This window comes from Heterocephalus glaber, unplaced genomic scaffold, assembly GCF_053883595.1.
Source record: "Heterocephalus glaber isolate CG9 unplaced genomic scaffold, H.glaber_assembly_v1.0 deba00000621, whole genome shotgun sequence".
Lineage (NCBI taxonomy): Eukaryota > Metazoa > Chordata > Mammalia > Rodentia > Bathyergidae > Heterocephalus > Heterocephalus glaber.
In genome coordinates, this window is record NW_028258153.1 from 770,356 (window position 1) to 796,309 (window position 25,954).

Below are 25,954 nucleotides of genomic sequence, written 5' to 3' on the forward strand. Positions count from 1 at the left end.
TATTAGTACATGTTTGCAGTACATAATGTTTACATTCTGGTGTGGAGCTGTTGCATACAAGTAACACATCTTAATTCCTTTGTTCATCCTCTTACCTCCCCTTTCTGCCCTCTCTCCACCTCTTGATCCCCTTCCATTTAAGAAAGATCTGTCTCCCTACTTCCTATTACCTATCTTTTATTTTGCTTTTCACTTATATTTTGGATTTCTCATATAAGAGAAACCATATTTAAGCTTGTGTGTTTGGTTTATTTCACTTAACATTTATGGTCTCAAGGTGCATCCATTTTCCTACAAACCACTCAAGTTTATCTTTTTTTTTTTTTCTTTGGTACTGGGGATCGAACTCGGGACCTTGTGCTTGCGAGGCAGGCGCTGAAACCACTGAGCTAAATCCCCAGCCCGAAGTTTATCTTTCTTAATGGCAAAGTAGTACTCCATTGTGTGTAAATCCACATTTTCTTTATCCATTCATCTGTTGATGGACATATAGGCTGCTTTCCAGATTTTGCAATTATGAATTGTGTTGCTATAAGCATAGGTATATATGTATCATTCAAACACTTCAAACAGTGTTGGGCCTACAGAAGAAGCCTGAGAAATATTGTTGACAGTTTTTAGTTATAGTAAAAATGACTCGGCTTCATAGCTTGGTATTTTTATTTAAGGTGTTTCTAGTCATCTACTAAGTAAGAAAACTTTTACCCCAGTTGTCTTACACCTACATTGTTTCATTTCATGCCTTGTTTTCTCTTTCAGCACACATTAAAATCAAACTAGCCTGCTACTTGACTCTGGACCCTTGCACTTTTCCAGGAGCCAAAGAACATTTTCTAGAAAAACATGGCAGCTTTCCTTCATGATGTATCCTCAGACATGAGAGACACTCTGGAGAATCTAAATCCCTCACACTGGCATTTAAGGACCTTGACAATTGGCTACCCATCCATATTTCTATCATCATTACCTACTTATCTCTCCACAAATTTGGGCTACAATAAATCCAGACTACACAGAGGCAATCCCTGAATCTGAGTCTAATCAACCTAGAAAATTTATTGGAAATATTTAAAATACCTTTGTTCATGCCATTTTCTCTTATAGCAGTTAATTTCTTCCACACTCTACCCACATTTAATAGCTGTGGTAAATACGTATTGGGAAATGGTCTTCCTAAGTTCTTTTTCCTGGGAACTGCCACCTTCCACGCCACCCCATCAGGGCTGCTAAAGGAAGGAGCAAAGGTGACCTTGCTTTTATCCTACATTCTCACTTCTACTCTCATAAAAATGGAACATTTTGAGTACACAGTGACCCAAACTGGACAGACCACATTGTTCTCTGGGAATTTGGAACTGACAGAGTCCATTCAATCTAGAAAGCTATATGAAAACTCATCTAGGTCTGCTCTTTGGACAACACCATGTCAAACCAAAGGCATGTGAAAGACAAAATTATGAAGGATCAGAGACCAAGAGTTAGCAAAGAAAGTTGGTTTGCCAAACCGAAGAAATTGCAAAATTATGCATGTAAGAAGGCTCATGAAAATGGGGCTTGGTGGTGCATGCCTGTAATTTCAACACTCCAGAAGGCTGAGACGAGATGGCAAATTTGAGCCCAGCCTGGGCAGAGAAGTATCATGCAGCTACTGAAATAAGAATCCTTGGCAGGACCCTGTTTGAAGCTCAATTTCCAGCTATGTCTTGTTATCTAAGAGCTATATATTATAAAAATAAATCTCCCTTTCAAGTGGAACTCATTTGATTAGGTTTCTGTGTTTTACATCCATTGAGTTTTGCCTTTAAAAAGTAACTCTGCTCAGCTATCAGCTCTTTTATGACACTTGTTTGAATCCGTCCCAGCTGGGCTGATCCTTTCCTTGCTTTGCTACCTTGTCATGACCTGCCTACCTATTCTCACAGTCTTCTGCCCCCCGCCCCCATAGAGGCATAGACTTAGTAACCTGCAGCTAGTAAGAGTGGTGGTTTTTAACTTGGAATGATTCTGTCCCCAAGGGACATTTGGCAATGTGTCTCACCAGCACCTGATAGAGGAGAAGAGCGACTAACCTGTAGCAAGTAGAGACCAGGGATGCTGGGAAAAATCCTACAATGCACAACAAAGAATTATCCAGCTCAAAATGTCAATAATGCGAAAGTTTTTTTTAATATATAAAAATAAGCCTGAATTTTCTAAAGACATTTTTTGTGGAGCATTGAGATATGGTTATGGTATACTTTTTGATACAACTATTTGATACAACTATTTGGTAGAAAAATAGAATGTAGAGAAGGGGCCAAGGGTATAACTCAATGATACAATGGTTGCCTAGCATGTACAAAGCCCTGGGTTCAATCCCCAGCATTGTGAGAGGGAATAGAATGTGGAGGAACTAAGGAACGAATCACCTGCATGGTCACTAGGTTTCTATCTCAAGACAAGTACTCAGCTTCAAAAGGTTTTATTGCTTTAAGGATTAACCCTTTGTCATCATCCATGTAAGAACAGAGTAACAGGTTTGAAAATAGACTTACGAGTTGTATTATCATCATAGAATCATCTCATCTCCACAGATAAAGTTTAGGGATTTTTTTTCTTCTTCTTGTACTGTGGATTTGCCTCTGCTTTAACTTAGTCAGGCCTCACTTCTAATTTCAGAATCTGTTAAAAGATTGCAGAATCTTTTTCTCTGGCTAGTAAAGGGCATCTGAGGTGAATTCATATCTAACTTTACCATCAAAGAAGGTAACTGGAGCAGTTGATTGGATTTATTAGATAGCTAAGCCTTTAATTTGTCCACTTGCTTGACTTCTAAATCCCATCCACATTTATACTAAGCCATTCTTTTTGTCTTTTCCAAAAGTTTCTCCCTATCCCACATTCTGTTTTTGACTTCAATTCTAGGTGACATCTTTATACTATAATCACTAATAAGTAATTTTCCAAAGGACAAGTTTCAATTTCTGTTGAGCATGTGTGTTAGTTATTTTTCTCTCGTTGCTGAGACAAAATACCCAACGCTCAAAGTTAAAGGGGGCAAGGTTTATTCGCTCACAATTTGTAGAAGCTTCAGTCCACAATCTACTGGCTGCCAGGCAGGGATGGCAAACAGGCATCACAGAGGAGAAACAACATGGTGTGCACAAGCTAGGAAAAGCAACAAGGGACCTTAACAGCCTCTTTCTGCCCCTTTTATCCCCTCCAGACTACTTAGGTCGGGTAGCTCTCACGCCCTTAATCCTAGCGCCTTTGGGCCTAGCATTGCACCCTTAATCACACGCTCTAGATTCAGCCATCTCTGAAAAAGGCCCACCTAAGATGCTATGAGGCTTTGAGGGGACATCTAAACACAAGCCATAGCATTCTCCCCTGGCTCCCCAAAGATGCATGCAAATCCCTTTATACAAAAAAGCATTTAGTCCATCTCCAAGAGTTGCTGAAGTCTGAACAGTTTCAGCATTGCTGAAAAATCCAAGTCCAAAATCTCTGGGATTTAAGAAAATTCTTGGCTGCAAGCTGCTGTACAAATGAAAAGAAAGTGAAACACTTCCAACATGCAGTGTCACAAGATAGACATTTTCATTCCAAAATTACAAATGGGGATACAAAGGAATGGGACCAAAGCTAGTCCAAAACCCAGCAGAGCAAACATTAAATCCCAATTTGTGGCAAGTTGTGAACTCCAAAGAGCTTGGGTGTCTCCACCTCTAAGGCACTGCAGTTGGCTGTAGCTTCCACAGCTTCTCTCTTGGGCCAGTTCTGCTCCCTCTTTGCAGCTTTCCTCAGATGCTGCAAAGGGTGCAGTTCTGCAGCTTCTTCTGATGCACTCAGGCCATCTTTTCTATTGTGTTCCTTCTCAGCAATCAAGATTTCCTCTCCTCTGTCTTTGCAGTCCACAGCTTTACTGGGACTTCCTTTAGTTTGAAGAGGTTTCAGTCCATTATTAGCTGGCTCCAAAGCAGGGTGGCAGAGGGACAACAGTTCATGGTGGTGGAAGACAGCAAAAGCAACAAGAGAATAATACAAAAGTTTAAAAATCATAAGGAACTGTGGCTATGCCATTTTATATTTTTACCTGCAGTGCACAAGGATTCCAACTTTTTCACATCCTTTCCAACAGTTGTTATTTTCTGTTTCATTTTGTTGGTTATAGTAGCCATCCTAATGTGCAAGACATCGTATCTACCTATGGTTTTGATTGGCATTTCCCTAAATATTAGTGATGTTGAGCATATTTTCATGCATTTACTGGCCATTTGTATATCTTCTCTGCAAAAATGTCTATTCAAGTCCTGTGCCCATTTTTGACTTAGGTAATTTTCATTGTTGTTATTGCTGTTGTTTAGTTTTAGGTTAAACCTTATATTCTGGATATTAATCTTTTATCAACTATATGAGTTGCAAATATTTTCTATATTCTGTGGATTGCCTTTTACTCTGTTGAGAGGGTCATTGATGCCAAAAGTTTTAAAATTTTCATATATTTCACTTAGTCTTTTTTTCTCTTTTGTATCTGTCTTTGGGGTCATATTCAGGAATTTATTATCAAATCAATGTTGACAAGGTCTTATTTTTTTCTGAGTTTTATAGATTATTCATATTTTTCTTTTGGTTTCTTTTAGAGTTTTATTTTTCTAGGTAAAGTCTGCAGCCTAAACATATCTTAGGTAAAATATATACAGATGTATTATCTGTTGACAAAACCCAAAAGTTGTGTGTGTGTGTGTGTGTGTGTGTGTGTGTGCCTTTTAGGGTCTCACTGGCTGCTAAAATGGAAAACACTTTTAACAGCAGAACAGGAAAATATAATATATTAAATTGGATAGGCTACCTGCTAAACAAATAAACACCAAAATAGAGTTCAAACAAAAAAATGTATTTCTTGCCTAACATACAAAATAAATAGTAGGCTATCCTCAAAGTAATGTTTCACAGATACTTGTTCCTTTTTGTTATGTCATCTGCAATACATGGCCTCAAGCCTGTCATGTTCTTTTACACCAAGCTAGCAAGGGGACATAGAATAGAAAATCATATCTGATTTCTAACCACCTTGTTTTGGAGGTGACAAACTACCATTTCTAGATGCAAGATAGCTGGGAAATGTAGTCCCTGGTAGCAGAGCTGTTTATTAGTGGCCACTTTATTTCTACACTGTGCATTATGGCTGCAACTAGCCACATCTACTGGGCATTTGAAATGTAGCTTGTCCAAACTGAGATGTACTGTAAATGTAAAATACAGCATACACCAGAATTTGATGGCTTCACATAAAAATAAGAATGCAAATGTCTCGTTGATAATGTTTGTATTATTGCATGTTGAAATGGCAGTATTATAAATATGTTGAGCTAAATAAAATGTACTTTTAAATTGATTATTTTTTAACATGGCTAATAGAAAAATTTTAGCCGGGGATTTAGCTCAGTGGTTCCACTGCCTGCCCCCCAAGTGCCGAGGACCAGAGTTCGATCCCTGGTACCAAAAAAAAAATGGGGCTAATAGAAAAATTTTAATTGTATATGTGGCTTGCATTCTATATCTATTTTATTATGCTGTTATGTAAGTCAATCTTCTTTGTTATACAGATTATCTATTGCATAGGTAGGAAGTACATCTGGGCCATTCACAGAACTAGAAAAAGGAATTGGGTAGCTCTCTGGAATAAAATTGTCTTTCTTTCTCTCTCTCTCTCTCTCTCTCTCTCTCTTTCTTTCTTTCTTTATTTCTTCCTTTCTTTCTTTCTTCCTCCTCACTCACTAGAACTGCATAGTCGCTGGTCTATGTCTTGCTGTCTACTGGCTTTATTTAGCCTTTTCTCTCTCTGTCTCTGTTTGTCTATCTATGTCATCAGAGTCCAAGCAGTTTAGTCAGGACGGTAGGGTCATATGGCTTGCTGCCCATTCACCAGAAACAATGGAAACAGGTTCTCAAAAGGGAGCACAGGTAGGTCAAAGAGACTGACATATTTGCTCAGCATGTAAAATGTGTAAACACTACACTGGCTTGGCAGCTGTCAACATTTTCCGGCTTCTACACTTAATAGACTGTATTTGCTTTAGGTCTTTTGTAAAAACTCTGTTTGAATAGTTGACAAATTTAATCTAAGGGTATATTACTTAACTCATGTCTTCACTAAAGAAAACATGTAACTAATCTTTCTTTCTGGGGTTTGTACCAGTGCCCAGAAACAGTCAACATCACTGACAAGCCTTGAATTTCCAACAGTGTACTTGCAGCTCAATGCAATCTACATAACATCACAATTAGCTCATAAGACCAGGCCCATGAAACAATATATATTAATCATTCAAGGGTACAAAATTAATCAATGATAATATACCCCAAACATAACTCTCCTGTCAGCCTGGAACTTTAAAATTTTAGTGCCACTCTCTGTCATTTAAAAAATGTGTCCATGTAGCCCCTCTTAGAATATGAATAAGTGTCCTAAAGAGATTATCAGATGTTTTATATTCTCAAGAAATATTCATATGCCACATATTGTGATAAATCCATTATCGCCATTAGTGATTTATCAGAAATAGATGTTTTAAATGCTGTCTTTCACCCATGAAAACAATGGGGGCTAGAAAGGATGGAATAAAAGGTAATAACTTTTGTTGAAAGATAGGATTTGGTTTGCTTCAGGGGATGTACAAGAAAGATGCCCATGGGACAGTTAGGGTGTAGTCTAGGACCCTGGGTATCTGGGAGGGAAGATGTGTAGGAGATCACACAGAAAGAAGTGACAGACAGTAGAGTCACCAAATAGATTTTCACCTGTTTTACCATTTTGTTGGTCTTTGAACTTTAACAATGACACTGTTTGCTAATTCAGCTTCATAACCTCATTTTGAGGCTATGGTCTTCAGAGTCAATAAGAGTCTCCTAAGTTCCTAAGGTTCTTTTGGTTTCAGTAAATGAGTAATCTAGAAATGAATTGACAGGGAGCAAAGACATAAGATTCAATCGATTATTACTGTCACATTATCTTTTATAATCACATATATGCACTAAATATTTATATGTGTAAAAATATTTTAAAAGATTAGAATAATTCTTAGTATCCATAAATCTTGAATACATTTTCAATTTATTATAAAAATGTGATTTATTTATAAAGGCATAGGTTAAATGGTGAATTTGATTAATTTTTCCTCTTTAATAGCCTGAACATCCTGTTGTATTAGTTAGCTTTTCTGTCACTGGGACACAGTACCTGATACCCACAATTTAAAGGAGAGATTTAATTCGACTCACAGTTTCAGGGGAGCCAGTCCATGGTCAGCTGGCTCCAAAGCAGCAATATCATGCTGGAAGAATGTGACAAAACAAAATGCTTAGTTCATGGCAGCTGGGAAGCACAGCAGAGGAATAGTGCCAGAGAGGAAGGGGTAAGAGCCCAGATATAGATCCCAACATCATGCCTCCTTGATCTACCCCAACAAACCCATAAGTGTGCTCCACCAATCACCTAGAGTGGATCCCAAAGACAATCAAGTTTACACTCTGCCTTAACTGTCACATCTGTTTAACATGGAAACATTCAATTCATAATGTGTATAAAACATAGATAACATACAAATAAAATATATTTTATTAAACTAGCATTGAGCAGGGAGGGAAATGGCTTGGAAATTTTAAGAAATAAAAATTGTCTCAGAATATATGGATCAAATTTATAGGAAAGTAGCTCACCTTTTACTTAGAAAAATTAAATTTGCCAGTAAGACACCAAAGTTTTCCAAAAACATTGACTAGTGGATAAAAAGAAAGTTTACATTTTTCCCAACTCCTTTTAGTCCATAATAAAAATTAAGTACCAATTAATACAATTCAATTATAAGATATTTAAGGTCAAAAATAGTAGCTAGGAAAAAAAGTTTGTTAAAATAGTCAAATTTTTAATGTAAAAAATTACGGTAATTTATTTCAGCCTAAACTCTTATAAAATATAGGAAGATTATACTTTTCTTCACTTTTTTGTATTTACATGTATGTTGTATTAAGATATGCTGAGACCTAGAGAAAGAGACAAATACATAAATGAACCACTGCAAAAATTAAAGGAGGATTTTGGAGAGAATTCTTTTGTCAATTTCCTTAACATAGAGAATTGGACATTTGAAAATGAATGAAATCTTTAAATAAGAGGTCAAGAATGAAGGCAGGGTAAGCCAAGAGGACCGTTGGCTTATTAACATAAAAAGAACAGCAAGAAAGAATGGAGATCAGGGATGTTACTAAGGTAAGAAATAGGCCAATCTACAGACCTCTGTAGAATTGGTTTCCATAAATATGGGTCTTTCTAATAAGATGTAATTTCTTACTGGTACTGTTTGTTTAATAGTAGAATTTTACCTTAATCAAAGGTTAAGTAAGCTTTTGAAAATTCTTGAGGGTCTTTTCATGAATTCTATAGTTACCCTGATTTTGATTCATAGGAGTTTGACCTAAATTATATATAATGCTAAAAACATAAGTTTAAACACACTTGCCTTTTATATTCTTATTCCCATTGTAGAAGAACAAAAAAATGAATGTAATACTGCTGTGTTACTGATACTTCAAATAAGATTTAATTAGTTTCTCTGATAGAGCAGTAAATCTTTAAATTAAAGAGTTTAGGAGCCCTATAAATTCTCTAAGGAAATTTAAATAGGAATAAATTTTAAACACATCTTTCTTCATGCTTCCTATGTGGCAGCCAATGTTGCCCCTTGACAAATGTCAAACATAAATATACCTTGAATCTATGAGAGGCCATCAAGGATGTTTAGTAAAACACAACTTCATGGTGTTAAGGAATTAAAAGTCAGCCTCCAAACTGTCAGAGAATGGCATAGAGAAAATATCAATCAATGCACAAATGTTACATTCTTCTACAACAATAGCCAACATTTACTAAGTGCTTCTGAAATGCTATCACACGTTTTAAGAGTTTTACATAAACTGAATTTTTGTGCATGTGTGTGTGGCACTGAGGTTTGAACTCAGGGAGCAATGAACTATATCCCCAGCCCGCCCACCCCCCTTTTTTACATTTTATTTTGAGACAAGATCTTGCTAAATTGACCAGACTGGCCTCAAACTTGCAATCCTCCTGCCTTAGTCTACTAAGTAGCTGGAATTATAAGTGTGTACGAAGATATGTGGTGCATGGATTAAATCTTGAATCCTCTATTAATCCTATGTGATTGGGACTATTACCATCCCCATTCACAGGTGTGGAGAGAGGTATAAACAGATTTGAGTAATTTCAGAACAATGTAATGCCAGAAGGTGTCTGTAGCAAAGGCTATGGGTGTCCCAACTACATTTCCTTGGGCCTCACCAATGCAGTGTACACCCGGACCTCACTTCCAACTGCCCAGGCCTGCTGCAGCTTACTTCTTGCTATACAGGATAGGCTAGAAAAAGCATCTAACCCATTCCAGCAGCCCTCAATCAATGACAGATGGGATTTGGTGTACATATCCTAGCTCCATAACCCCTCAGTTAGGGTGTCTCTGAGGTTCATATTCTATATTGCCTACCAATATCTCCTAAGTAGCATTGTTAAGTACCCACAGGCATCACTACTTAAATATTCATCATTTATTGTCTACCTTCCTCCTCTTTCTTACTTCCTTACTGTCAACCAATGACTCCAAAGATCACTTTCCTCACATCCTTGTCTCAGGGTCTATTTATTGGGGAGAGCATTTAAAACTCAAAGGAAACCCTAGCCATGAGTAGAATCCAGACAGCCTGGCTATAGTCTGTATGCTTTATCACGGTTATATACTACCCATTTTTCCAAAGAGTCAATGAATATTTAGCAAAAATTATCTCAAGAAATGACAGGAAAAAATGTCCTCTTATTCCATAGAAGTGTCCCATATTCTCAAGTCTGTTATATAAAAGTACTTAAAGAGATAGTCTGTAATAAAGGCAATCAGTGCTTCACTTGCAAGATATACAGATGTTCAAGAGATTCATGGGAATTTTCTTTTTTTTTTCCCCATTAAGTTTATTGGTAAATTTTAGGTATAAAATACAGTTACATTCATCATTGGGATCTTGTGCCATTACATGAGTATCTTGGTTCTTATTTTTTTTTCCCCTTCCCTTCCCCTCCCTTCACCCCCTCCACCCTTCCCTATTTGCAAAGACTTTGTTTCCATTTTTTTCCTTTTCTCATAGTTTTTCTTTTCCCTTTTTTCCTTTCTCCTACCCCTCCCACTTCCCCTGTTCCTTTAGACCTTTTCTTCCTGTTACACAATATCAATTACGCATTTTTTAAATTACAATATCAAGATCTAGGAGACATTACCACAGATTTTACAGAATTTAAAAGGATATAGAAAGCATATTACAAAAATCTTTTTTAAAATAAATTTGACAACTTCTAAGAAGTACCTTGAAAGACAAATTAATGAAACTAACTCTGGAGGAAATATAAAATTTGAATAGCACCTATTAAAGAAACTATATTCCTAGCTTGAAAACCTACCTATATAACAACAGCAGGCTCATATACATTTTAACTGATATATTATATCAAACAATTAAAGCAGAAAAAAGAAGGAATGCTTTTCCCCTCATTTTAGGAACTCAACATTGTGCTAATCCTAAAACTGGATAAAGATAATAGAAGAAAAAGGTATGAACATAGATAGAAATTTATTTAACAAAACAAACTATTAGAAGTCAGATCTGGCAGGATATAGAAAGTGGTTTTGTTATAGGAATGGCAGTGTTGGTTCAGCATTGGAAGATCCACCCCCAAAAGTCATCATTTTAACAGAGGAAAGGAGAAAGCCATATGATCCTCTCACTAGTTGGAGAAAAAGTATTGGACTAAATTCTACAGCTGTTCATGGTAAAAGCTATCAGGAGACTAGAAGTAGAACAGAAACTTCTCAACAGATTAAAGACATGTACTCCATACTTCCAGCAAGAACGCCTTATATGAATGGAGAAGATACAATGCTTTCTCCTTAAGGTGAGGAACAAGGGCAGATATGCTTACTCTTTATCTGTCCGTTAAACTTTGAAACCTAGGCCCCACCAAAATAGTCTGGCAATAAAATGACAGAACTAGGATAGGATTGGCACAGCAGAAGCAAAATCTTTATATGTAGATGAAATGATCATCTACAGAGAAAATACTAAGAAATCTCTAGGAGCCCCTAGACCTTGTATTTGAATTTAGCAGGATTAGAAAACACAAGGTATATATAAAAATTCAGGTCTGTGTACACTTGCTATAAATGAAGAATTGGATATTAAAATTTAAAAATTATGTAGGAGTACAAAGGACCTAGAAAAGTTAAAAACAAAAACAGTGTTGGAAGACGTTTAGTACCAAATTTTAAGACTTCTTCTAAAGCTACAGTAATCAAGGCATCAAGGCAGTGTTGTTGTAAGGAAAGACATATAGATTATTTGAATAAAACAGAGAATCTAGAAATAGAACCACACCTATATGGTCCACTGAGTTTTGAAAGATTATTTAACATTAGCATTTTATAGAATATAAACTCAATTCAAGAGTTGAGGAAGAGATAGTGTTTTCAGCAAATGGCACTAAAACACCTGGTATCCGTATATAAAAAATTAACCTCAACCCTTTATTTCATGGGAATGTTCTTCCAACTCTTCTATGTTTTGATATCAAGAAAGATGTCATCAGACATGAAAACCATATAATTGTACTGCATAGAAAAGAGCAAAAATAGGGCAAATTTTTTAAATATTTATTTTATTCTTAGCTTTTATGCTTTTGCTTTTCTAAAACATAGTTTCCTTTGATACTCACAATAAAACTACTACTAATTATACTATCAAGATAGTATTTTATAGGTGATGGGGAAATGTCTCAGAAGTGTCTTTTCTGCTTTTTTAATGCTCAACTTCCTTTTCCTCTGTCCATAGTTTTTAAGGTTGTTTGCAACACGATGTTATGCTTTTGGGCACACTGTTAATAGCATCAGGGTGTCCCCATTTATGGTACATTTGATACATTAAAATGATACAGATCAAATTCTACTGTATGAAGTTATAGTTAAAGTGCATTATGGAAAATTTTTTACTGAAAAGAATGCTAAAGTGAATCCATTCTGTAGAAAACAACTACTCTGAAAAACCATGTAAGTATGAAAAACCTGAATCAAAGACTAGAAATTTTGGAATTCTAGTGCTACTGAACTTTTGTGTTATTTGCAACAAGGAGTGGGGAAATTGAACTAGAAAAGTTTCTAAAGGTCTCTAATTCCATTTTCCCCTTCCTAGATTGTAGTGGCTAACAGCATTGGCTGTAGACTGAGATAGCGGCTGGCTGCAGAAGAGCTGTTTCATCTTCAGCTGTGCCTCTTGGTGTGTCTCCTCTTTCAATGATGTAACCTTATGCCTATTTCCTAACTTGTAAAATGAGGGGGAAAGTGGGTATTTCAAATGATACTGCATGAAAAAACACTTACTAAGCACAGTATACAGTTCCTGGCACACACTGGATACTTGCTAAATTGCCACCAATGTTATTGTTCTACATTTTCGTGCATTAACTTCACTTTATATGATTTTCTATAATAGAAGCATATTCTGAAGTCTTAATGTCTGACTCTAGTAATTTAATGCATGCATTCATGTTTTTCCCAGCATACTAATGAAAAGTTTCAAACCTACTAAAAAAGTCGAAAGAGCTGTATAAGAACACCTATATTCCGAATACCCAGATTCTACCATTTATATTTTTCTATGTTAGTATTGTCATATATCTGTATACCCATTTCTGTATCCATCCAACAGTCCTTTTTCTAATTCAATTGAAATTTAATTAAAAAATCAATATACTTTATTCCTAAACATGTCAGCCTATATATTGATAAGTTGGTTCCACAATTTGTTTGTGGTTCTTTTTTATTTCTTTTGAGCTAAAATTGAACATACAATAAACTTATGCGTGTACTTTTATATTTTTGAAACATTTAAATATTCAAAATTGAATAAAAAATATATTTGCTATAGAGGCTGGGGATTTAGCTCAGTGGTGCCACACCCGTCTCGAAGTGCCAAGGTCCTGAGTTTGATCCCCAGTACTAAAAAAACCCATATATATATCCATACATGTATATACACATATATATACACATATATATATACACATATATATACACACATATATACATATATATTTGCTATAACACTGAATTAGAAAGCCTTTAAAATTCTGATGTTGAAGGACAATTGTTACTGAAAGACATTAATTAAGCATAGCTAGGATACTCAGACATATCTAAGTTTTCTGGTGCATTAAAGAAATTAATTTTGCTCCAAAACCTCTCTTGAAATTTTCTTTATCTAGCATTGTGAAGAGAATATATTGAATAAAACTAAATCTTTCCTTATTTATGTCTTAAAGTACACAGAGATGGTCTTCATGAATAAAGATAATAGCAATGTAGACAGAAATAGAGAAGACACAGGTGCTATGAAAACTGACTGACTGTACAACTTGTTCCCTCAGCCAGGTCCACAAGGGTGTTTGCTTTATTTCCTAGTGTGTTGTTTCTATGTTTAATATGCTTGTTTTCATGTCATTTAACTCATCAAAGCACAGAAGATAGGGCCTGGTTCTTAAATTCTGGTCACTTAAGATTTTGCTGTATCTTGCACTAAATTCATTCTGGATACACTGAGAATTTTTTTTTTAAGGTAGGCGTGTCCAGCATGAAAGTGCAATCTTGGTGAAAGCCATGAACACTTCCCACCAGGGCTCTGCCACCTGCTAGTTATGTGATCCTGGGCAAACTCCTTCACTTCGTTAAGCCATGGGAGTTATTACATTTTTGGCCTGTTTTCACTTAAAATTGCAACAAGACATTGTAGTTTGTCAGGGTCTTAGGCAGATTCTCCATTTGTTGTTCATACAGCAGCACCCTCTCGGTGACTTGTAGGAGTGGAATGCTTGAGATGATACCAAAAAAGTTTATTTTCCAATCCTGATTTTTCAGGAGCTTCATTCCATTATCCTATTTGCAATACAGTGTCTGTCCTGGTCACTTTCTTCACCTCTGAGACACAGTACCCAACATCAACAACTTATAGGAGGAGAGCTTTATTGTGGCTCGTGTCTTTAGAGGTTTTAGTCCATGGTTGGTAGGCTCAGCATAGAAACAGCATGGTGGAAGGACCTGCCGCTGGGGAAGCTGCTCACATCATGGCGACCATGAAGGAGAGAATGAAGAGTGGAGCCAGGGAGGGACTGAAACCCTCGCAGGTCAAGCCCCAGGCGCCTCTTCCTAACAGCAACTCAGTTATAAACTCATCAGTGCAGTAATCCAGATCTAAACTATGACAGATCTAAACCCCAGATCTAAACTCCAACAGTCTCTGAAATAGGTGATCCAACAGAAAAAAATCACATGGTTGTGAAACATAAAGACTGTAGGATTGGACAAGCCTGAAATTTGGTGGAAGGGCTTGAATCCCATCTCATGATTTACATAAGTGGAGACCTTAAGCAAGATACTTAACCTCTCTCAAATAAGACGATTCCGCCACCTGCCTTGCAAGCACAAGGACCCGAGTTCGATCCCCGGTACCAAAAAAAAAAAAAAAAAGACTATTCCTAATCTCTCTGAGATGACTTTCTTACCTGTAAAATGAAGATAACAATGAAATGAAAGCAGACATTTGCCAAGTGCCTGTTATTTGCAAGGTTTCTCACAACTACCTCACGAGGTAGGTAGTGGTATTATTCCTTTTTAATACAGAAGTACCTAGGGTTGTTCAGCTAATTAACACAAAGGCTGAGTGGAATCCAATGCTCTTCATCATCATGTGAGTGACCCTCAACTGAACCGGATGTGTGATAAAAAAATGAGCAAAGCTGAGTTGTGAAACAGGCACATGGCAGGTGCTCAATCAATGGCAGTCCTCCTTTCCCTTGCCAAGGGCTCCCAAAGAAAAATACCAGGAATGGTACTTTAGATGCTGTCTTACTTTTAGGAAGTTAGTGAATGCCCTACTCAACAGAAATGTAAATCTCACCCCAAATACTAACTTCTATTCCCCAATGATAGTTTCTTCTTTCTTTAGCAGTTCTTCTCACACACACTGTTGCTACCAAAAAGTGAATTCAGAACTAAGAGCTCCAGTGGCTTCACAATGAGTGGTAAAAAATTTTGCATCACTCAAATATGAAGATTTCTGAGTTGGATAACCTAACATAAGATTTCTCACAGCCACGCCCTTTAGGAGAGTCTAAAATAAACCCTAGATCATACTTCATTCTTAAGGTGTCTTGATTATTTTTATTTTTACATTTTTATTTTATGGTACTGGAGATTGAACACAGGGTCTTCACTAAGTTGCCCAGGTTGGGCTTGAACTTGTATTCCTCCTGCCTCAGCCACGCGCAGCACTGGGCTTACCAGCCTGCACCACCAAGCCTGGATTTTGATTAATTTCCATTTTCACGCCAACGTCTTATCCATAAGCAGGAAGTAAAGAACAGAATCCCTAGGATCTCATTTGGGAGCCATGCTAGAAGACAGCTCCCAGTGGACCAAGTGGATCCTTTTCCTAAGCATCTTATGTTTGTGGTTTCTTCCCCACATTGGCTCAGGTATGGCACATTCTTTACTCTCTTTGTCACCTGAATCCCTTTCCTCTGTGTTTCATGTAAATTTGTGTGTCTTCCTGGACATCTGGGAAAAGTGATAAAGAGGCTGATTTTCCTTTTTAAAGAGCTCACCCATCTACGGATTTGCCTGTTTCCAGGCATGCTTACTTTCTATGATGTAATAATACCAAGTTGTTGGTGGCCTCTCCCCACAAGCATTTACTTTACTAAAGACCTCAGAAACAGCCTGTTGCTTTATCCCAGGGTGAAACTGCTGGGTTTGGGGCATGAAGTGGATTACCATGGGGCTGTGAGAGCACAGAGCACAGAGCACCCCATACCATATCCCATAGCTAACTATCTAGTCCACTAGAGCTATGGCTAATTTGGTTTCTCTGCAATTTTGTATGATTGGTTTGTTTTGCTCTTAGAAGAGAGAGTTTTGGAGTGTAAAGAGGGCTCTGCCTCACAATCAAATTACAGTAAATGGGAAACCACCTCATTCTCACTTCCCTATGGCTACCCTTGTCTACAGGTCACATGAAAGCAGGAAACTGTTTCTCCTTGTGGCTCTGAAAGAGAAACCTATAATCTCTGACAGCACAGGTGTCTGTGTAATGAGGACGCCCGTGGCATCTTTTTATGGCAAGCTTCACCCTTCGATGATATGCTTCTTTTTGATCTCATCATCTGTGTATGACAGTATCCTTTCAGTGCAGTCTGGGGCTTGAGACCACACCCCTTCATTAGCCAGACACTCCATTACAAACACACACACACACACACACACACACACACACACACACAATTCCTCTCCCTAATCACTAGTGTTCATGTAAAAATGTCTTTGGAGACAAATACATGTTTCTCTGAACCACTGGGTAATAGTGGTTGGCTCCCAAGATCTATTCTTCCCCGGTGAGCAGTATTAACCATACCCATTTTCTTGCTATTGAATGAGTTAAATTAGGCATGTAACCTAGTCTTGGCCAATGAGCCCTGAGAGAGAGTCTCCTTTGATTGGCTCAGGGAATGGTTTCCTATCCCATAACACAAGCCCCTTAGAAAGAGACTGTCTCATTTTTCTTCTGGTCTTGATTCTGTTGTGTCTGTATTCGATACCTACAGTGACTATAGCCACCCTGCCATTAGCCTAGAAAACAGGACAAAGACACTTGCCCCCAAGTTGGACCAGAGCCTAGATGTACCATGCTTGGTTCCCCTCCTAACTCTGGGTTTCTTGTTATGTGAGAGAACAGATTTGATTTTTGCTTATGCCAGTTGGAGCTGGGTTTTCTGTTACCTGCAGTGGAAAGCAATTTAGCTGATTCATTTGTGCTGTAATTTTCCTGGGCAACCCTAATTGTTAGCAGTCTAATTGCAGTATTTCTCCAGTTGCTCATCTACTCTGTTGCTTTAATATAGCATGTAATAATTGCTAAAATTCTTCGAGTTTAAAGAATGCCAGGTATTGCTATAGAGGAGAGTTTGCTGGCTTGTTTTAAAAACATATATTGCTTGTATTGATTTAATTTGTAATTCTTCCCTATCCCTACCCATGATGACTTGTCACCATGTAACACTGGTTAATGTAACCTTAGTTAGTACTTAAGTCACAAAAACCAATGGTGGTAAGTTAATCATCTAGAGCTACCTGGACCATTCTATTCCCTCCAAAAGTCTGGACATAATCACAGGAAGAACTATCTTCTTCTCAATAGAGATAAAAGGTATTTCAGATACCATAACATATGCTTTTGATCAAATTCTTTAGGTATTTATTTTGTCATGTACTTACCACTGACATGAGACAACGTTTCTGTTATTGTAATAACGTAAGGTCCAGCCTTGCTGCCCTCTTGTGTACAACAAAAGTGTCATCTCAGAGGGGAAAGAAACATAGGAACACAAATGATGATGCATTGGATCATATGTAACATACATTCTTAAGTGTGTTTTGTGTTTTGGAAGAAAGACAATATAAGAATAGTCATGAAGTGTCAGTCCGGACATACTGCTTTGTGTGTTTATTTTTAAAAGCTTGCTGCTTGGTTTTAAAATAAGCCTAACAGATTGAATTCTAGAAATGTATTGGAACCAAATCATGGTCTAAGTACAGAAAGGGTTCCCTAACAACTTAAAAGTCATCAAAGTGTTGATTGTGATTTAGCTGAAAAATCGAAGCTGAGTTCCCATCACTCATTTTTTGATCATTTCAAGGAGTCGTGCTGTTCCTTAGTTTCTCTTGGAGGACAGATAATCTGTGACCTCCCTCCATAGATCAGAGGCCACTAGTGAACAGGCTCAGGGAAGCCAGTGTCGCAGGGAAGATGAATGCTGATTGGAAATTGTGATTTTAAAGGATGATGTGTATGCACCAGATGTGAATGAGAGAGAAGTCGCCGTGTAAATGGGAGTAGGAACAGTTAGATAAATGGGATGCTGTAGTGGTTCCATGAATGCTCAGACTAATAAATGCTCATTTGACATTCACCTAACCTAGAAGGCAAAGACAAAAGTGGGCTTAGGAACCAACCATAAAATAACTGCTAATAGTCTTTGAGTTCAAACTATGTGCTAGTTGTATTAAATACTTTATCTAGATTATTTCATCTAATCCTCACAGTAGCTTTATATAGTTGGTACTATTGTTAATCTAATTTTATTAATAAAAATAAATAAGGCTCACTCGATACATTGAAGACTCCAGCATGGAACCCAGGCAATCTGACTGCAGAGCTGCCCTTCCAAACCATGCTGCAGTATTATCTCATAGCTTAAAATATCATGCTGGCAGTGCTCAACCGCTTCTGGTCTATACAGTGGCTTTGTGCAAATGAGAAAAGGCTGAAAGGCCCAGACCACTACTGAAATGAATACAGCTGCACAGCTTCACTCCTCAGAAAGCAGCAGGCACTTCGGTCAGTGCTCCTTCCGCTGGATGAGGATGGCACTTGCAGGGCACATGCCTTGAACACTAGTCTTCCCTCACCGACATCTCCTAGCTAGACACCTCTATATAGTGCACAGACTCCACGACTATAGGAGGGCTTTACAGTAATTTGTATTTACATAGTTTTAGTAGTCAAAGGTCTTGTTTGGTTTTTTTTTTTTTTTTTGGTACTGGGGATCGAACTCAGGTACTGAGCTAAATCCCCGGCCCTCAAAGGTCTTGTTTACAAGCACTCTACATGCATATTCTTGGTTAGCCTGTCAGGCTCTAGTCTCTAACCTTCTCCACCCTGTGTCCTGGCTGACTTTTTATGAGCTCTGTCGGGCTCCTTGGCCTTCGAGGTTCATCCAGTGAGAGTCACCCCCAGAAGTCCAAAAAGAGGAGAGTGAGGCCAAGACACTTTGTTCCCCGGCAGCCTTCTTATGTGCCAGAGATTGTCGGTAACTTTGGTCCTCTCCTAAGGCCTCAACTTGTCAGCCAGCCCTTTTTCATGGCAATCGCCAACATTTTTGGTGGCCACTTTTCACCTTAGCCTTTGGAGTCTAGGTGTGGTGCTGGGCTCCTTGCTACTGCTACTTGCGAGATGCTTCATTACCTCCGATCACTCCCTAACTCTGCCCATGGGGAATAGTCCCTTAATTCAACTGGCCTCACTTTCCTCGCTACAGTGAGCCATCTGTTTCCTGCCAGGACCCTTGACTCGTACAGAGAAAACAAACTTTGACTATTTTAAGCAAAAGTGGAGTTTGGGGGAGGGATATTGGGGGTCCCAGAAACAAGGAGAGGTGGGAAGACCGAGGCTGGAAAACAAGCAGGAACCAGAGGAAAGTGGGAAAGCTGAGGAACAGCAACGACAGTGAAAGTCTTTCAGTGGGAATGGCCTAGGCCACCCACTGCCACTGCCCGAAAAGCCCTGGCCTGTGACCTCAGGCACTTACTCAGGTCACATTTCTGGAAGAGGATTGGCGGGCTCTTCACTGTATCTCCTCACAGTATGACCTGGAGAAAAGAGAGGGAGGACCGGGGCCCTTTGGCTAAACTGGTTGGAAATGAAAACCATTATCCAGCAAGGCCACACCAATGAGTGATCCCTTTAAAACCTGAGATGAGGGTACTAGTTGAGCATGGTGGTGCATGCCTGTCATCCAAGATTCAGGAGGCTGAGGCTATGAGTTTGAGGGCAGCCTGGGCTACAAAGTTCAAGGTCAGTCTGAAGTGTATATTGAGACCCCATTTCAAGACAGACACACACACACACACACACACACACACACACACGCCCCACTCTTCTTTCCAAAAACAACTAACACTACTATACTAATCAAGAAAGAATGTGAAACTGCTTTAACAATCCAAGAATCTGAAATAGTTGTTCTAATAAAGAAATGAAGGTTCATAGAGAAAGGCACTTGTCAATGAGCAGTTCGGTAGCATTCCCGCAATTAGTAACAGAGAAGAACCATTTCTTATAGTCTTATAAGTGAGACTGTAAGTTCTACATTTAACTGTAAGTTAAATGTAAAGTGGCCAGTTTCAACTGAATAAAGTGTCAATGTTGATACTGTCTTAAACTGCTCCATGAAGTGAGTCCTTTGCTCAGTAGCCAAGAGCAGTAAGAATTAGAAGATTTGGAAACCAGTGACTTAGAATTGACTTATCCCTGGGAATTAATTCATTATATCTTTTGGGGGCTAGAAATAGGCCTCAACAATTTTGATGACTTTTAGTCTCTTAAAAGCTATTCTGTTAAATTTCCTTTAGCTTACTCAGATTTTGATTTCTTCCAGTTCAGGTCTTAAAAATTAAGAATAACCTTTTATTATGAACTCAAGGTAAATAACTTATTGAAGAAGTTTAAAGTTAATGCTATTTTTCTGATGGCTGTAGTCATAATTCATAAAATCACTAAATTTACCATAAGATTTAAGGGTATTTACTTTTATGGCTCTATGGTTCCATGCTTTATCCCAATTCCAAAATTAGCTTACTTCACAAAGACAGAGCTGATGAGCTATAAATTTCAACATATACTTTACTTGTCACGAATGAAAGCAGTACATATTCATAATTGTCCCCTGGAGGCTTCTTGATATCGCTACTCTTATAACATTATCAACAACACGAGATTACTTTCCTTTGAAATAAAATTGCATGAAGGCAATGCCTGTAATTTATTGAGAATTTATATTGTTACATATAGTTGGTTACATACACACTTTTATTTCCAAAATATTAATTTACTGAGTAAATCTGAAATAAACAGAATACTAAGTCAATGAGAAAGTTCTCAGAGCTGTCAGTGAGATGATTTTATTTAGCTTGACAGTGTGATGAAACACTGAGATGGGTTTTATGATATATCAGACATTGAAGATTTTTCTTCAGTTCAAGGTGTAACTGATATGCTCATATGTCTCGTATGCTTCTTATCTCAATGACATAATGAAAACGGTAAGGACAAAGTAGAAACAGTGCACCCTGCAATGTGCCAAGCACTGCCCTGTACACGGTGGGGGCAAAGAAGGAAGTAGAAGATCCAGCCCTTCTATTTAAGAAGCCAGTAATATCTCTACATCTTTGTCTTCCAATCTGAAAAACATGCATCTTTTCCTAACACAGTCTTAGTCTATTCAAAATCACTGACCTAACTGAATTGGCAGGTTGTGAACTGATTTAATAACCAATACCTTTACAATCAAATCAGTGGGTCTGAAACAGTGATAAAAGTGGCATCCTATCCTGGATACCTAGAAACTCAGGCCAAGAAGAGGCTCATACTTGCTTTTATGGGCTCCTCACACCTCATAGTGCCCTTTTACAGACCAGAAAGTGCTGTAGACAAGGCTGACCACTCAGCTGTCCAACCTGTCAGCTGCACATGCTCTGTAATGGATAAACAGAAATGGGGCCACTGTTTTCCTGTGTCAGGACACTGTCAGCATGAGCAGGAATACCAACCGTCAGGCATGTGAGATCTAGTGAGTTCCTATTCCAGTGCTGCTTCCTCTGCTCGATCAGGTGGCTGTTTGCAGAAAAGCTAGCATCCTGAAAGCTAGTTTGCTATTTGCAAGTGAGAGAGAACAGTCTACTGCGGCTTTTGAGTGTATTTCATATACACCTTGAGGATACTGCTTCCCTAGAAAGGAAAATCTTTGATTTCTGGACCGAGGTACATAGGAAGGCATTGCTAAATCCAACCTGGGTCTGTGGTTTGCAAATGCTGAGATGTTTAAGAGGACTATATATTCTGCAATGGCAGGTCCCACTGGTTGTATTCACCCGAGTGCCTCTGATACCTAGTAGCCATTCAATAACTACTTCTGGAATAAATGAATAAATAAAAGAGCAGATATATTATTTTATGTTCGCATTTCTAGGGAGGAGCTCTACCACTAAGCTACATCCCAGCTCAAGAGATTTCTTAAAGACAAATTCATTTTGAAGCATTTTTCTAGTTCTTGATGGTTAAAAACTGAAGAAAAGAGTTGATAGCCATTCTCTTAAATGCAGCTAAATTTTGCTTAAGTAGCACAGACATATGAAAATCTGGGTTCACAAAATGAATAATGTATGATTATACTGCTTTTTAATTAAATAGAAACGTACCTTATTATGGTGGGTTCCTAAATACTGACCTATGGTGTTTTCCCAGGTTCATAATGAAATGAAAAAAATCAGTGCAATGTACTGCTTATCATAAGACTAAATTAATCAACTTAAAGAACTGTTTTTAATCAAAAATTAAGCTTCCTCCATTTCTGGGATTAAAATGCTTCCTCTTTAATACTGGGACAGTCTATGATGGCTGTGCCTTTTCAGTGCCCTCACTGGCCAAAATAAAAATGCCCACCCTTGGCTTACTGAACATTATTTGTTTTTAAAATAAAATTCAAGTTGGAGACTGGCTTTGTTTTAAGATATGATCTACAGGGCCAGGGATTGAGCTCAGTGGCACCGAGCCTGCCTTGAAAGCGCAAGGTCCTGGGTTCAATCCCCATACCGAGGAGAAAAAAAAAATTCGATCTACTTTATAAAAACTTACACGTATTTCTAATAGAAACCTATATAGTGAATAAAGGAAAGTAGGAGCCAACAAATGTTGAGTGGCTGCTCTCTGCTGAGTCCTGCTCTTTGGATTTTTAAAAAGTATTTACTCATTTAAATTTCATACTGTCCAAAGAGGAAGTATTGTCTCCATTTTACAGATGAGGAACTCTAGGCACAAACGTGTAAGTCTTTGCCCCAAAAGATGTATAACACAGCCAGTAATGTGGCAGTGTTGAGATTCAGACCAACGGCTCTAGCACATACACTGTTATGTTACAAAGAAACTGGGCCATAGGAAAGGACAACCAAAAGAAAAAAACATGTTATTATATTCTAATGATTATGGAAATGGAGGTTCAATCAGAGCTCCTCCTAATATTACCTTATAGACCCATTCTTGAAGATCTATATTTAGTTTCAATATTTACAGACATTCCCTTAAGAAACATTTTCTGTAAGCTCCTTAAGTTCTGATTAACAAACACCAAAAAAAAAATTCACAAGAAAATATATTTCCAATGAGAAAATTTAACCAAGTAGGAACTGAAAGCACATAAGCTTTGATATCACGATTAAGTTAATTTAGAGCAAATTCAACCTTAAATATAATTCATTTTACTTATTAAAGGTTTTTTCTAAACAATATTAAAATCCTAGCTTTTAAATGTAAATATCCATCCAGTAACACTTTTTAAAATAGGAGGGTCAGAAACAGTAGGTATTCATATGTTCCCCTGAAGAATTGTAAAGTCAAGCGTAATAGAATTGAGCATGTTGCGACACGAGGAATGACGGTTCATAATAAATGACAGCAAAACGGAGTCAAGCTAGACATTTTGACTATACAATGATAAAATAAAAACCCACCCCCGAAAGCAAAAAATTGTTCCAAATATGTGCATAGCAAACTGACAGTAATTTTGGTTTTACAAATCTACAATGTTTTGGATGATGACAAAAAAATTTATTCGTTGGGTTAAAGATAGGGTTTTTTTTTTACTACTTAACACCATTTACCAAAATACTGCACTACATTAAGGGAGTTGTCATACTATTTCAATGAAGACGAACAAGTTTTAACATTAGCAAGGCCTGGGTCCCCCAGAAAATGTCAGTGAATCACGAAGGCTTGGAGTTTGTGCCGTTTCAGGGAACTCTGGAGAGGGGCGCCTCCACCCCTCACACCCGAGCGCTGAGCTATGCAACACCTCGCTAGGCACACGGGACTCATTCCCAACACTGCAGGTAAGTTCCGCACAAACTCTTCTTTGTAGATTCTGGCTTCTGCTCAAGTACCCATCCCTGGTCCATGTGCCCTAGAAAAACAGGAACCAGTTCTAGGACGTAGTTAGCCTTCCAGCCTCCCACGCTCATTCCGGCGGAGCACGGACGCTCCCGCCCTAACCGAGCCGAGGGCAGCCTCGCCCCATAACGCGGCCCGGCCCTCGAATTTCCCCCGCCCACTGCTCACGTGACCAGGACCCCACCACCCGCTTCGGGCTCCACCAATCAGCAGCGACCTCGGCGCAGAGCCCGGCCTCCGAAGCTCCGCTTTCGAAAAGGCAGCGGCCTCCTCCCGCCCTCGGCCCCGCCCCCTGCCCGCCTCCGGCCCCACTGCTCCCCCCTCCCCCCAGCCTCTCCCCTCCTCTCCTTTCGTGGCGCCCTCCAGTTCCCGGGCTTCGCCCCGCCCCGCCCGGGGCAGCGCGCTCGCCCTCTTCTCGCGAGATCCGGGCGCCCCGCCGCGCCCGCCCGCCTCCTCTCCGTCCTCCCGCCCCCTCCCCCAGTCTCTCCTCTCTCTGGCTCTCCTCCCTCCCTCCTCCCTCCTCCACCCTCTGGGCCGGATCTCGTCTCGCTGAGGCGGAGGAGGAGAAGGAGGAGGAGGAGGACGTTCGGCCTGCGCAGTGAGATGTTTGTCCGTCGCCGCCGCCGCCGCCATCGCGGAGGAGCGCGATAAAGGGAGACGAGCCGGGCGTGAGGGGGACCCCGCGGAGCCGCCGCGCCAGCGCAGCTCCCAGCCGCGTCCGAGCCGCCGGAGCCCGAGCCGCCGCCGCCGCCGCCTCCGCCTTCGCGGCCGCCCAGGGCCCGGCCCGCTCCTCAGCCCAGCCCGGGGGCCGCCGCCGCCGCCCCCAGCGCCGGCCCTCGCCCGCCGCCCGCCTTAAATGTGACACCGGCGCCTCGGAGTGCGACCCGAAGCCACCGCCGGGGAGGGGACGAGCACCATGTCGAATCTGAGCAAAGGCACAGGCAGCCGGAAGGACACCAAGATGCGGATCCGGGCCTTTCCGGTGAGTCCCGCCCGGCGCCAGGACCCCCGCGGCCGCGGCTCCCGGCCTCACGCGAGGCCCGGGCTGAGCCCCCAACAGGCCGCGGCGGCCGCCCCTCCCCCTCCGCCTCCCCCTCCCGCCGCCCGCGCGCCCCAAGACCGGCGGGAGGCCTGTCCCGGCCCGGCGCTGCAGGAGGAGGCAGCCCGCTGGGCCGCGCGTGGGGCGTGCGTGGAACTTTGCTCGTGGGCTTTAAAGCACGACCCGGCCCGGCTGGTGCGGGGACGAGGGGCTGCGCCCGGTCTCCGTGCCCCTCCTCGGCAGGGCCCCGCCGGGCTCCGGTCCCGACGCAGCGTCGGTGGTATCTGGCGAACGACCCGGGCGAACGCACAGCACCTTTCATCCCGCCAGCCTGCCGAGCACTTTGCAAACTCGTGCTCGAGGATCGCCGGGCCACTCGCAGCCGAGCAGGGGGACGGGGACAAAACCAATCGGACAGCTGCTTTTCCCCTCCTTAGCGGGGAAGCCTAAAAGAACGAGTGCGGTCGCCACGCAGAGTGGCCTTACCATGTCAGCTCCAGTGACAGCAGACGTAGTGGCAAGAAACTTTCTTTTTGGCATGAAATTGAGTCATAGGCTTGCGGTGTTTAGTACACAGGGAATAACTTCGCGGGCCAGACCGGATTCAGATAGCCAATGGCAAGCAATTAAAATGCTCTGTTGTAACAGGGAAACTGGACGTGCTCGCTCACGTCGCTGTAGTAACAGGTAGTACGTCAAGATAGACAAGCTAGCGATTCTTCAGATTTTTCTAAAGAGAAACTCGAGAAAGATGTTCGTTTTCCCTTCTTAAACTCATAAACATATAGCATATGAGGGGGAAAGGGGATTTGTGTTCATTTTCTTAAGCATACTTTTTCTGAAGTGTACTTTGCACTTTGGAAAAAGTGCAAGCGTCTCAGTTGAGTGAGTAACTTAGTCCTAGAGAACCTGAGAATCTTAGTGAATTCTTAAAATTTGGAAAAATAACACCCGATGCAGAATTCTGAAATTGCAGAAACATAAATATTAATGTCTGTG

General features: G+C 40.0%; 1 protein-coding gene and 1 long non-coding RNA gene across 2 annotated transcripts in view; one reads left to right on the top strand and one right to left on the bottom strand.

Annotated features, from left to right (window-relative positions):
- Positions 1-2,445: 2,445 nt before the first annotated feature.
- Positions 2,446-25,694, bottom strand: LOC147829322 (uncharacterized). Its single transcript, XR_015449135.1, has 3 exons — positions 25,442-25,694; positions 7,264-7,316; positions 2,446-6,932 (listed from the first exon to the last, which is right to left on the bottom strand). It is a non-coding gene; the product is annotated as an uncharacterized LOC147829322 (long non-coding RNA).
- Positions 24,401-25,954, top strand: part of Cul3 (cullin 3) — an 85,553-nt gene continuing 83,999 nt past the window's right edge. Inside the window, exon 1 of the mRNA XM_004864460.4 lies at positions 24,401-24,898. Coding sequence (XP_004864517.1) covers positions 24,833-24,898 — 66 coding nt within the window. The 5' untranslated portion in view covers positions 24,401-24,832. The remainder of the gene's footprint in view (positions 24,899-25,954) is intronic.